This window comes from Cottoperca gobio, chromosome 16 (genome assembly GCF_900634415.1).
Source record: "Cottoperca gobio chromosome 16, fCotGob3.1, whole genome shotgun sequence".
NCBI lineage: Eukaryota > Metazoa > Chordata > Actinopteri > Perciformes > Bovichtidae > Cottoperca > Cottoperca gobio.
This window is the reverse complement of record NC_041370.1, coordinates 24,269,109-24,282,017: the sequence shown is the minus strand read 5'-3', so window position 1 is coordinate 24,282,017 and position 12,909 is coordinate 24,269,109. Positions and strand designations below refer to the sequence as shown.

The 12,909-nt window shown below is 38.6% G+C and overlaps 1 protein-coding gene across 2 annotated transcripts in view; it reads left to right on the top strand.

The window, feature by feature from the left end:
• Positions 1 to 6,871, top strand: part of grik2 (glutamate receptor, ionotropic, kainate 2) — a 204,499-nt gene extending 197,628 nt beyond the window's left edge. Inside the window, exon 18 of one of the 2 annotated variants that reach the window (XM_029451364.1) lies at positions 6,618 to 6,871. In XM_029451364.1, the coding sequence (XP_029307224.1) occupies positions 6,618 to 6,871 (254 nt within the window). The remainder of the gene's footprint in view (positions 1 to 6,617) is intronic. The other variant, XM_029451365.1, reaches the window with a different exon arrangement.
• The last annotated feature ends 6,038 nt before the right edge of the window (positions 6,872 to 12,909 follow it).

Here is a 12,909-nt window from a genome sequence, read left to right as displayed (position 1 = left end):
TTCATAGTAGGTGTTTAGGAAAGGAAAACAAGTAGGGATGTCTTCTTTTATTTTATGTCTGATATTTCTGGACAATAATGGATTGGATGGCAAAGGTCTTTAGTGTGGACAGTTTTTAAATCTTAAGGGTTTTCCCAATGTTGAATTCTTCTTCACCCTCACTGACACACACAAGAAAATATGCATGCAGGTGGGCATACGCACAGACATAGAATTTGACAGCAACTGGAACACAGTTCATCCACCGAGCAAAATGCAGATTGCACTGCAACAAATGTGGTTGATAGCTCTGAGGAGCCCACGGATTAGACAAACCCTCAAAGCAACAAATCATTTACTGCCCACCAGGGGCCAAACGCAGAGTAAATTGAGGATTACAGCGCAGCCGTGCCCCATCCCATCTGCATCACAGCTTCGCATCTGTTCCTTCTGCCTTCAAACTAAACCGAGCACATTAGTTCACTCTCACAGGTGAGGGACCTCTTATATGCTGGACTAAGAGAGAGTTGAAGAATACACCAACAGTGACACCATTCCAGATTGAAATGTACCTGCTACACATGTATTCCATAAATCATCTTTGTCTGAATTACTTTTTGATCATTGCAGCTATAAAATTCATAAAGAATGAAATCAAACCAATAATATCCCCCTGGAAATGTCTTCCTTATATAGAGTTGTATCAGATCAGGACTGTGTAAATAATCGCATGGACTAAATGCACCTTTCTCTTTCCAATGTCTGCTCTCAGCGTTAGATTTACGACCCTTCCATCATCCTCAAAGCGGGCAGACCCTTCCTCTGAGCAATCCCTCATTGCTGCGGCTGATTGTTCAGCGTCATAAAAACTCTGTAATCCAATGACCCTAAGCAGCCACCATCAATCCAGCATGCCAGCAGCAGGCAGCCATGATGGCAATGTGTCCCCTGAGTGCAAGTAGAGTGGGCCTAGTGCTCCCCAAAGCCTGGAGCTACAAGGCTTTTACTGGTGAAAACACTGCCATGATTTTTAATTTTAGGGGGGGAATCAATATTATTAAAAGCTAGCTTGTTTCAGAGTCGCTTAGACAATCAGCAGGTACACTGTGACATGGGACATTGCTGTTTGCTGCAGGTATAACATACAGTAGCAGTAGCACTATTCATAAGAAGCACAAAAAGCAAATGGATATGGATATAATTAATATGATAACAATCTTTGAAAAAGATTAACTTAAACAAGCTAAATGCATAATTTTACCATTAACAAATGATTAGCAGACCTAAATGTAATAATTCTTAATGAATAAACTTATTACATAATAAACTTGTTTTGATTCTGGCTCTCAAAATTCACTCTCAGCAGCAGCAGGCCATTGTTTTCAGTGTAAACCCACTGTACACTGTAAAGTAGCTACTGGCTGGTGAAGACAGTGAAACATTTAGCAGTTAAAGAGCCAGATATTTGTTTTCCGGCCTTGGTTTAGAAACAAATCAGCTAAAAGGACAGTGAATATTGTACTTACATTCACACTGTTGACACAAACTGACCCTAAATAAATGTTAATGTTGGTGTGCTCAAACAGCACCAAACTACTGTTCTTTAAACATATTTACCAAAGCGACTTCATAAGGAAATAATACTGTATGTGCTGCCCCCAAGTGGCCAAGAAAATCCATTAATATAGCTTTAGCCATGACTTATTCCAATACATTGTGTTAACAAAACAAATTATGATAAACTTATTGTAACATATTGCCTCTATGTTACACCACTGGCATAGTTACTGCTATTGTGGTTGTAGCATGAAAAGTCCATGCTACTTTTCACTTGTTTGACTGCAGACAGCATTATGCAACTGTGAAAATGCACTCATTTGAATTCAGTAAATTACGGTGAAAAAGTATGAGAAATTTGATCTATAAATAACGACAGCCATCAGGAGTGGTCACCCTTGTTAAAGCTTGGGTGGGTAACTTTTGGGAGAAGCCAACAAGAGCAAGCTATTGGTTTAAAATTATCCAACCAAAAAATCCAGCCCAATTTTGCCAACTCTTATCTAATGAAAGTAGCTCGCAGCACTAGCTCCAAAGGTTGCTAAATCGAGTAAGAAAGTCGCCAACATGAATTTAAACATATCATCTGTAAACAACATGGCTATTTTTAGTACTCACAGCTGAATCAATTACAAAAATGTGTCGATGTACTGCTGCATTTACACTATTGCTTTATTCATGAATGGCATTATCAATGGCCAAAGAGGAACATTAATAGTAAGGATAGGGCTGACCTTTACGTACGTGCCTGAATTAGCCTATGAGCAATTATAATACACACTGGATGGCCTCACACCCAATCACATTCACTGTGTCTCCTTCCAATTTGTATGTTACTATAATAAAGATAAGTATACACTGGGCCACAGTGCTAATGATGGCTTTCAAATACAACTGAACACTTTGTTAGTCACAATAAACTCCTTTTAAATGTGGCTAACACAGTGGCTCTCATTGTAGCGTCTCAAGGAGCAGGACTGATCCTTACCCAGCTGCTGGCGTTGTTTCACATGCCACAGTAGCTTATGAGAAAAGAGGAGATAATGTAAAGAAACAGCAGTTTAATTGGGCATGCAGTGACACGGAATTTCAGTCTGATGAAATACATCGTGCATCAATAAGTGATGATGTTCTATGGGCCTGTAAAACCCACCATGCTCACAAAGAATGTGTGTATGCACATGTGGAGATGGCTGTCGTGTTTGTGTTTGTGCATAGATTTTGTTCGCCACAGTCCTGTATGACTGAGATTCAGCTAGCGTCTTCTGAGTGGATGTTTATGTGTATTACTCTACCACAAACGACATTGTGTCTTCTTACTAACCGACGTTAAATACTTAAAAAAAACCTTTTGGTCATAATAAAAATATACTATACATATGCAAAAAGGAAAAAGCATCTTCATCATCTGATCTGTAAACTGCTCGATATTGTACTTTGACCAATTCTTCATAAATATTTAATCCAAATGGCTATAATTTAATGGTTTGATTCTGCAAACTGTCTTTTTAATGCAAAAACCCTAAAGGTTAAATGCACATGTTCTGTCAATATTGTCATTTCCTAGAACTTCTGTGAGATTTAGGAACATAGCACTACATGAACTGGAAAAACATTGCTAACCTTCGTAATCGCAGCGGTAGTTCTTCCAAACAAATGAAGCTAAACCATTAATTAATCCATAATTAAGGCTATAGGAATACATATTCATATATTTATATTTGTGTGCACTTTCAGCCATGTGCCTTGCTTTTGAACACATACTGTCATTTTGCAGCATTTAGCTGAAATTTCCTCCAGGGTGTTTCCCCCTTTAATGCACTCCCTCTCGGCTTGACTCTTTCTCTTTCTCTCTCTCTCACAATTTTTTCTCCTCACCACTCAGCCACACATACTCCATGTACTGAACGTTGTGTTAATGCGTTTGTGTGTGCAGCCAACAGCGTGTGATCACGGACAAGAACCATACCATCAGGTTAAAAGCAGGCAGGGGGTTTGACGGCACACAGCTCTGAGTCACTTGTGTTGTTTTTGCTTTGATTTACACATTTCATTTTGCATTTTTAATGCTGGCGAGCCACTCTAGGCCAATCGGCTGGCCAGGGAATTCTTTCGATGCTCCAAACAGCCAGTCTGGACCTGTATACATAATATTCTACGGAAACAAGGTTGCCAGAGACTGTTATTTGTATCCATATGTAATCTTGAAAACCCTGTCAGTAAAATATTTTGAAGAGGTTTCTCATTCTCATGTTCCTACTTCATGTTTTGTGGAGAGAATTTAAACCTAACTATCTGCACATCATTGGTGTAACATCATTTTTGAGAATCAGATTGTCTTTAATGGGTCGCATAGTACGTGGCTACAATAATCATTCAATTACGTATGAATCTTTTCATTAATTACGTAATCATGTCCTTCATATCCAGTCAGGCTATATACAGTGAAATTGTTTTGCAGGGTGCCCAGATGTTCAGCTACAGTTGTGATGATCACAGCATGTGACTAAAGCTTCATTTGATAGTATTTAAATGAAAAGCTGTAGAAATTAAGCTATATAATCAAGTTAGGTTACAAAGTGGGGCTGGAACACACACAAGTGTCTTATCCACACTGGAGATTTAGCTTATTAAGTGAATCCTCACTCAGTTTACTCACCACACATTGAATACAGTTGATGCAGGATCCCGATTAGTAATTACCAACCAGTTTACCAGCCAGCTATATTTACTGTAATCCCAGTTCAGCAAGCTATTGTGGGAATCTTTCATTGAACATCAGACCTTTTGCTTCACATACAACTGTGTTTTGACTGATGTAGGGACTTGTTGCTGTGCCTTTAAAACGAAGAATGACAGCATAAGTTTTTTTAGTCAGTGCCTTAATATAATGTTTACATTCAAGTGACAAAGCCTCTCTTGGCCTTGGTAATTATGATGGGAGCAAAGAAAGAAGTCATGTAACGTTATTATAGATTATCAGAGTCGGTGTAGGGAGGAGGTCAGGGTGGATGGATGGGTTAACAAAACATCAGACTTTAACACAGGAAACAGGCTCATCCTTGGCTTTGAAAACAGCCCTTTAAAATGCTGTTTACAAGGCCAAGAATTAATCTGTATCCAAGGTTCATTCCTACATAACTATGGAAGGATAATGCATAGTATGTAGTGTTGCTGAAAGTATACTTTCCTGTTAATTTCCAGTCATTTCAAATCCACCCACCTGTACTTTCAACAGCATTATCATGCAGCAATGACAACCTTTTTTGAAACCTCAAGTCCAACTGGTATGATTGTAACACTATAAAACATCACAAGGCAGACTTTGTTGATGCTTGGGGGATTAAATTTTCCTGTGCAAACTAACAATGCCCAAACTACGTGACATGATGTCCCATGGAGATAGAGTATTTCAGGACAGCACTGTAACACATTGATAAATAGAAAGGAACATTGTGGGCTGCCATGTGTTTATTCATCTGAGGGTTGAACATATAAAGATGTACCAATTCAACCTGAACTGAGCATCTGGTTTCAGAGTTCAATTCCTGGTCAGTTGGCCCTATTTAATACAGCTGGCAATACTCTTTCTTCTTGTGTATACACCCTCCTCTGGGGGTGGGAGTAAGCAAGGGATTGGACAATTTAAAATGGGGAATAAGATAAAGAACACAAGGAATAACAACATATTGTTTGCTGTTTTCCAAATGCAACAAGGATCATACTGTTTCACTTACCTTATATTTGCCATGGCCAAAAACTAATTTCTAACCAGGTGTGTTTTCCATGTGCAGAAAGTATAGAAATAAAGAATCTTAAAAATGTTGGCATTATATGTTTTAGACTCCAATAAGCTAAATGCTAATGCAAATGTAAATATGCTCACAATGACAATGCTAACATGCTCATGCTAAGCAGGTCTAATGTATAGCATGTTCACCATCTTAGTTTTCCATATAATATAAGCAAATTAGCACTGAGCACAAAGTGAACTTAGGCTTGTATGAATAGCTGTGCAGGTACTTGGTCATAAACCAAAGAACAAAAAAAAAAGAAATGATGATGGTGCTAGATGAAAATCAATCAATCAAATCAACCAAAACACTTTATTATCATTTCGAGATTATACAATGTACAATTCAAAAGAAAGTCCGTTGTCCTGGCTTACTGTAAATGTGACTAAAAGTGGTCATAAATATTTAAAAGTGTCGTGGTGCTGATGCATAAATATAAAATAAAATGTGTACTTAAAATAAATGTACTTTATATAAATAACATATATACACTCTATTAAATATATACATTTAAGAGTTCTTAGAGTGGAGTTCACATCACATTGCTCAGGAAAAAAGTTACAACAACAGTTTGACAGTTTAGGGAAAGTCAGGGGATCACCAATATTATTAGGATACATTGTATGGAACAAATTGCTGTACCAACCATCAGACCGACGTTGCCTTTCCTTAATCCAATGGCATGGCTAAAAAGTAATTGAAAGCAATCTGGCAGAACTGTCCAATATTGACGTTTTGTCTGGAGATAGGGTTCTAAAAGAATTAACTTCACATCCTTCTCTGAGACTGCGGAAAGGCATTATGGGAACCATTGGCTATTATTTATGTAGAAGTAGACAAGATTATATACATACAAAAATAACACATAAAAACAAAAGATACAGCTGAAATCTATTGGACATTACAGATTGATAATTTACAACACACTGTATGCATAAAAAGCCTTGCATGTGCAGCAACAACCACAGATTCACCACTGATGTATTCTGACACTGTTGTTGGGTAATTCCTTTACACTTTACACTCTACTACACAGCCTATGGACCTGCACCTCCCTCCATCCTACTTCTTCCCCTGTTCCGTTCCCTCCATTCCTAGCCTGATACACTGTATATTTCACCATTTTCCCCTATGGCAGCTCTGAAATGCGGTGGTGGGTGGTGATGGGGAGGCTACAAAACGAGACTGCCCACAGGGAGAACAGGCTTGTTCACTTGCCCATAATATTTGGACAGGGGAAGCAGTCTGAAACCCATTCTGTTCTCCTTTTTCTCTTTCCCTCTGCAGCGGTCCTTCTGCAGTGCGATGGTGGACGAGCTGCGGGTTTCCCTCAAATGCCAGCGCCGGCTCAAACACAAGCCCCAGCCACCCGTCATGGTGAAAACAGAGGAGGTCATCAACATGCACACCTTCAACGACCGCAGACTGCCAGGGAAAGAGACCATGGCCTAAAATGGGAATCTCAATCACTTTCTCACACTTTCTCCTGCAGTGAGGAGGTGTGCAGAGACACTGGAGTGAAGGGTGGGGGTAAATGGTAAGAGGGGGGAGGGGGGCAGTGGGTTGTAATGGTGAACAGTTGGGTTATTCTGGAGGTAGCATAGTGGTGCTTGGAAGTATATATTGACAAAATGTCTTGTTTCTTTATAAATAGCTACGGATAAGAGATTTAACAATGTTTCCTGTGGAAATAACTTGAACCTGGGTGAAATTTCAGCAAGTTACCTCAGTACTCTTACAACCTACAGGTGGCAAACTATAGGTGCCAGGAATTTCAAAAAAACCAGGAGTCAAAGAGAGTGGGTGTGGAAATAAATTTAAAATGGGGACAGAGGTGGTCTCTTAAAAGAACAAGAAAAAAAGAATTGGACCTATCTTCTTTGGCTGCTGCTCAGTCAGTCTCTCACTGCACAGCTCAACAGAGGCTGGTCGAGCAGCATCAAGAGCATCTCAGAGATTATGAACCAATAGAGACATGCTAACTGGGGGAGTGGGGAGAAAAGATTGGAAATGATTGTTTATGTTCAAAGGTTGTGAGTGAAATGGCAACACAGGCTCTCAGATCTCTCAAATTAAACCCAAAGCCCTGAAGAGGAAGGCGAGCTCTGCTGCTCCCAATATGTACAGAGAGGCATTGCTTAGTCACATATGATATTGATCGACTTCAAAAACGGATATACTGTATATCATCCATCAGGCAATAAGTGATATCATTTATTTGTGTTTCAGAGTACTAACCCTTTTAGTCTTTAATGTAGGGGGCGGGGGTGGGGGGTATATGGCGAAGTACAAGCAGAGAACGGAGTAGAGGCAATATAGTGAGATGTTGATATATCAGCCAGTAGTCACTTAAAGACGGTCCTATAGAGGTACACACTATTAATGACAATAAGGAGGAACCTTGGTACGGCGTGGGCACAACTCACCAAGTCTAAATTCATAGCAATCAAACACACAAACTCTATTTATTCAAAGTATTTATTGTTTTATTTATGAAACTCCTTATTTATTATCTCTTCCGACTGGATTTTCACTACTGCCGTGAATACACCTCACTTAAACTCTGTATGGGTGTACACAGTTTCTTACCATTTGCTCAGTGTCAAGTCTCCACTTTCATTTTGTACTTCTGTGGCTTTTTTTTGGCAGTAAAGCTTCATATTTACTTGTGCAAATGCAATTTCTATGAAAAAGTGTTTTTGTACGAAGAGAATCAAACTTTTGTAATGATTTTTATCAACACTTAATGCACCATGAGGAGTGTAGTCCATGGCAGAGGGTGGTTCTCCAGGCTGGTAGTTCAGGAGGCTTTCCTAGACACTAGACAGAGCCCACACACACACACACAAACACACACACACACACACACACACACATATGCACACACACACACCCAAGAGTGCAGCGTGCACATATCCTCCATGGAGCAGATTCACACCAATGAGTACTTTTAGAACTATTATTAGTACAAAGAATTATGGTAAGCATCAGTGACATGATGTTGTTTTGGAGAAGAAGAAAAAAGAAAGTATTTTTATCATGTAAAGGAATCCTATTCAAAGAAAGATATTTTTACTTCACATGAAAGAAGAGTAATGATAATACTGGTTAGAGCAAATATATAGTTTACACACACGGGAAGGGAGGAAGACTGCTGATGATGCTTATCATTCTACACCCCTGATTACTGATAGACTGCTAGAATCCAGTGCTGAGCAATTGTGTGTAAATGGTTTTAAAATGGAAAAAGATGTATTAAAAAAATTAATGAATAAAGAACACTTAACTAATTTTGAACTTGTTGTGAAAACAAAATGGAGTGCACACAGTTTACCCTTTGAAGTTGATGCACAAGTTTAAAGAAAATAAAAAAAAGTATTCACAACTTTCCCCTCATCTGCCTCTTTATTGAATGTTGGTGCATGAAAGAAACATGGCAAGAACAGGGAGCGCGTTACCACATGTAATGTCTTCTATTGCAGAACACTATTAGAGCAGGGGGATAAGAATGTTGTACCATGTATACACTAACAATACAAAGACAGCAAAAATGCCCTTGTGGGCGATTTTAATATTTTTTTATTATTAAATAACCCCATTAGGGAGGGTTTGTCCAAATAAAAACATGTTGGTTGATCAATCCCCTTTCCTTTGGCGGGGCCTTCCTATAACCAAAGGATAGGGGCTTCCAACATTCAACATATTACAAGCAAGCCCATGCCTGTCAGTGCTTGATTGACATCTCCCTTTTAGTTTCTTTTGCACCTCTTAACAGGGAAATTACTCCTTTATGGATCTCTTCATGGAGCCATGTTCAATTTGAGCAGAGTTCTAATCAGCCAGAATGACAGGAAACACCTGTGTGGTTGTGCATGTTCAACAACTATAATATGTGTTCATGCCTTCAATAATTCTTGACATGCTAATGAAAATAAGGACCATAAATAGTTGGCCTCTATCGCCTAGTGTGATAAAAAAGAGCTCATATGAACAATCATTCTCAAGAACCATGGGTCCCTTATTGTGTTTCACTGATCATTTGCAGGCTAATTATTGGTGGATCATGGATGGGCAGGTTTGGAAGACTCGTAAAGCTTATCAACACATGACGTAGACCAGACCCTGTGCCCCATTTTGGTTGGGTATGACCCCAATAAAATGCCATTACCCGTAGTCCTCTACTTCCCCAAAATGATAAGAGACTTGAAGGACCTCCTGAGTGAACAGTGGAATGTATCTAACTGGTACCATGGGAAACTAATAAGACAAACACATCTACAATGTATGCATATAATGACAAGAAAAGCATATTATGAAATGTACCATTACAGTATAGTCCCATTTGTGTAAGCAACACACATGGGTATGGGGTCTATATTAGGGTGGTGGTGGCATTTGATACTGCTAATAGTTTCCATTACATTGCATGCCTGGGCCAATTTTGTTGTTTGGTTGTGTATTTTCTCATTGCAAAACTGACATCACAGACTATCATATCACAATACTTTACAGCGTATGTGTCGATTTGAGATTTATGTGTCGATTTGAGCTATAAAACTAAATGTATGCCATTGTCTTCTAATACTGTTGAAAGCCTCATTTCAGCACTGTGAACTGGTAACATCGGTTGGAAATTTGCTCATAAAACCACCTCACTCAGCAAAGAACGAACCACTTGACAAGGTCACTGCGTAACCCTCTGTCAGGGAATCCAGTCAATGCTAGCCACAAGGACTCAGCAGAATGGCAGCCAATCAGATTAAAGCACCCATCTTACTTGCCCTGACCCCCGAGGAGGCACGGATCTGAGCAGAGGAGGCTGTGGGAGATGCCGCCAAAGATTACATTACACACATTTGTACTTAGTTGTCTGTCCTGCTGGTCTAGAGAGGACTGTGCCCTTACCTGCTTGACCTCAGAGTTTGGCTGTTACCTTCATATGTGTCAGGCAGCAGAGTGACCATGGCATTATAGCTCCATCAGTGCATATTTAAAGTGCTCACTGACCTCTATGATAATGTTAGACTGTTGGTGAGAGAGCAGGGTTGCTCTTACAGGAGCTGCTAAATTTAATTTTCACATACCACTGAAATGATGTTAATGTTTTTGCATTATTGTGTTTTTTCTTCAATAGGCCACTATTACATTTATATTTCAAGTGAATTACAGCCGGTCCCTTGGTTGGAGGCAGGGGCATATTGTAAAAGAGACATTAGTTTTCATTTCAAAAGTAAAATGCATAATTTCCATCCATATTAAGTGCAGGTACTTAAAGGATGGGTACAGGATATAATGTAGCAGCCAGCTTGCTGTTAGATTCATAGAATGCTTAATTGACATTATAGTATTATCAAACAAAACCCCAAAGCAAGGACACGCATAGTTGACCTCACGTACATCACATAACAAGGTTGAAGAAACAGACCTGGAGTCAAAAAAGCACGTTATTATGGCCTATGGTTAAAATGCAGTCTTTTTATGAAGATGATAACGTGGTATATTTGTAATTCCTTTAAGAAGCACATTTGTATGAAAATAATTGATCGACCTATTTGTGCATAGTGCAAAGTATATTATTTACATACATGGTAGCTGCCTTAAAATTAATATCCCTCCAACCAACTATATTTTGGTAAAAGTGAACTGGGTCACTTTCACTCTTCATAGCTACAGGGTTGTAATGCATTATTTTAACATGTGAGTGGGTTTATGCTTAAACAGGGTGTTTAATTGCTCATGAAGGATTGTTAGGTCTCCACATCTGAGAAATACATGCTCCACTAACATCAAGAGAATATGGAAAAGCACCCAAAAAAATGACAAACAATAAAGCCCCTGGGTTGGACGGATTCCCAGCTAAATTATATTTGCACTTCTTGCAAACACTTTCACTTGTATTCACTAAAACAATTTTTAGTTCAATCATTTTGTTGGTCATCTAGTTCTCTCATTACTTGCTATGAATGCAAGTGAAATTATATGTTATTGCCAATATTGTCATTCACATTTACTATTCTTTCAAATTGTGAGCAGTGACACAAAATAAGTATTTGTTTAGTTGAAATTCAAGTGAAATCCTTTTATTTTGTATAGCACATTTCAAACTAGTAAACTTCATAGTAAAACATAGAAAACCTTCAACAAAACAAAAAATCAAGCACCTCTGAAATACATTATCCATTAGTAGTTTGATATCTAATAATTTCAAATCAAACAATGCAATGAAATTGTTATATGTACGTCCTACTAATTAATGTCATAACAATGCCTCATGTTTTGTAGGTTGATCATATGTTTTGTATGTAAAATCTGTATCTGCAATGTAAATAGAAACTAGAGCTGTGAAATTAATATAGTTGGATAAGAAACAATGCAATAAACAACACTATTGCCCTCTCATATCTAGTGGCGTTAAATGATAAAGTAACAATCAAAAACATACTGACCACTACCTGCTGTATGACACCAATTGGCTCCTTTCAGTCTCCAGATGTCAGCAAACACACAAATCCTAACAGATGCATACACTATTTCATAATGTGCTCAAAACATGGCTCCAGTTTACAAAAACAACTATGCCAGTGGCAGCCTCTACTTCTACACAGAGCTCAGATGTAACTGTCTCCTCCCTGCCCAAAGGTGGCAACAATATAAAAAGCATAAGCTTCCTAATGCTCAATCCATGAAAAATAAATCAAACATGTTTTTTGGGTGCCCCACAGGACACACAGCACTCACACACAAAACGCTATTCCTTATTGTGTTTGTCTCCTTTGTGTCTCTCTATTACAGTATCACATTGACATTTCCATACATAGTTGCTCTCAGATGGGACGTTAATCTTGGTGTATCGGCTGGGTCAGGGAGCAGATAACCAGCTCAAAAGCCACATCCCATTAATTGGTTAATTATCATGGCTAGTCTGGGCTCTGATCTGGACATGGGAGGCATAGTGTCCTTGGCTGCAGCTCACATAACCTGTTAATCAATCAACAGTTTTAATGAAGCCTTTAAGAGAGCTGCAGCAGGGTAACATCTTCAAGAGGTGCCTGCATGTCTGATGGCCTCTGTATTGTCCACGTTTGTCTGTGATAAAACAACTTTACAGCATAGCAGTTTATGGAAGAGAGCTACCTGCAGTTCTCTGGTCCAGTCTTAAAGAAACAGTCAACATTTTTGATATATACGAGTCAAATAAAAATATCAAATCTAAATCAATGTCAGTGCATCCTCCAAAGACAATTGTTGCATCATGTGATTAGCTTAGCTCAGCACAATTAAAAAAGATACACAAAAAAGGCAAATCAAACAATGCAAATACAATTGTTATATGTGCTTCATTTTTATACATGCATCTACTGTGTCATAATTCAATGTTTTAAAAGGACAAATATTTTACTTTTGTAGAACAAAACTGGATGAATTGTTTTTTATTGTGACATGCCAGTGCAGCAAAGATCTGCCAATACTAAAAGCAAAGCACTGTCAATAGTTTTAATGAGGGGGTGCAAGGCTGCGGGTGTTAGCTAGCTAGCTTTTAGTTACAATAAGACCTGACTGATTTCAGAGAAGGATACGC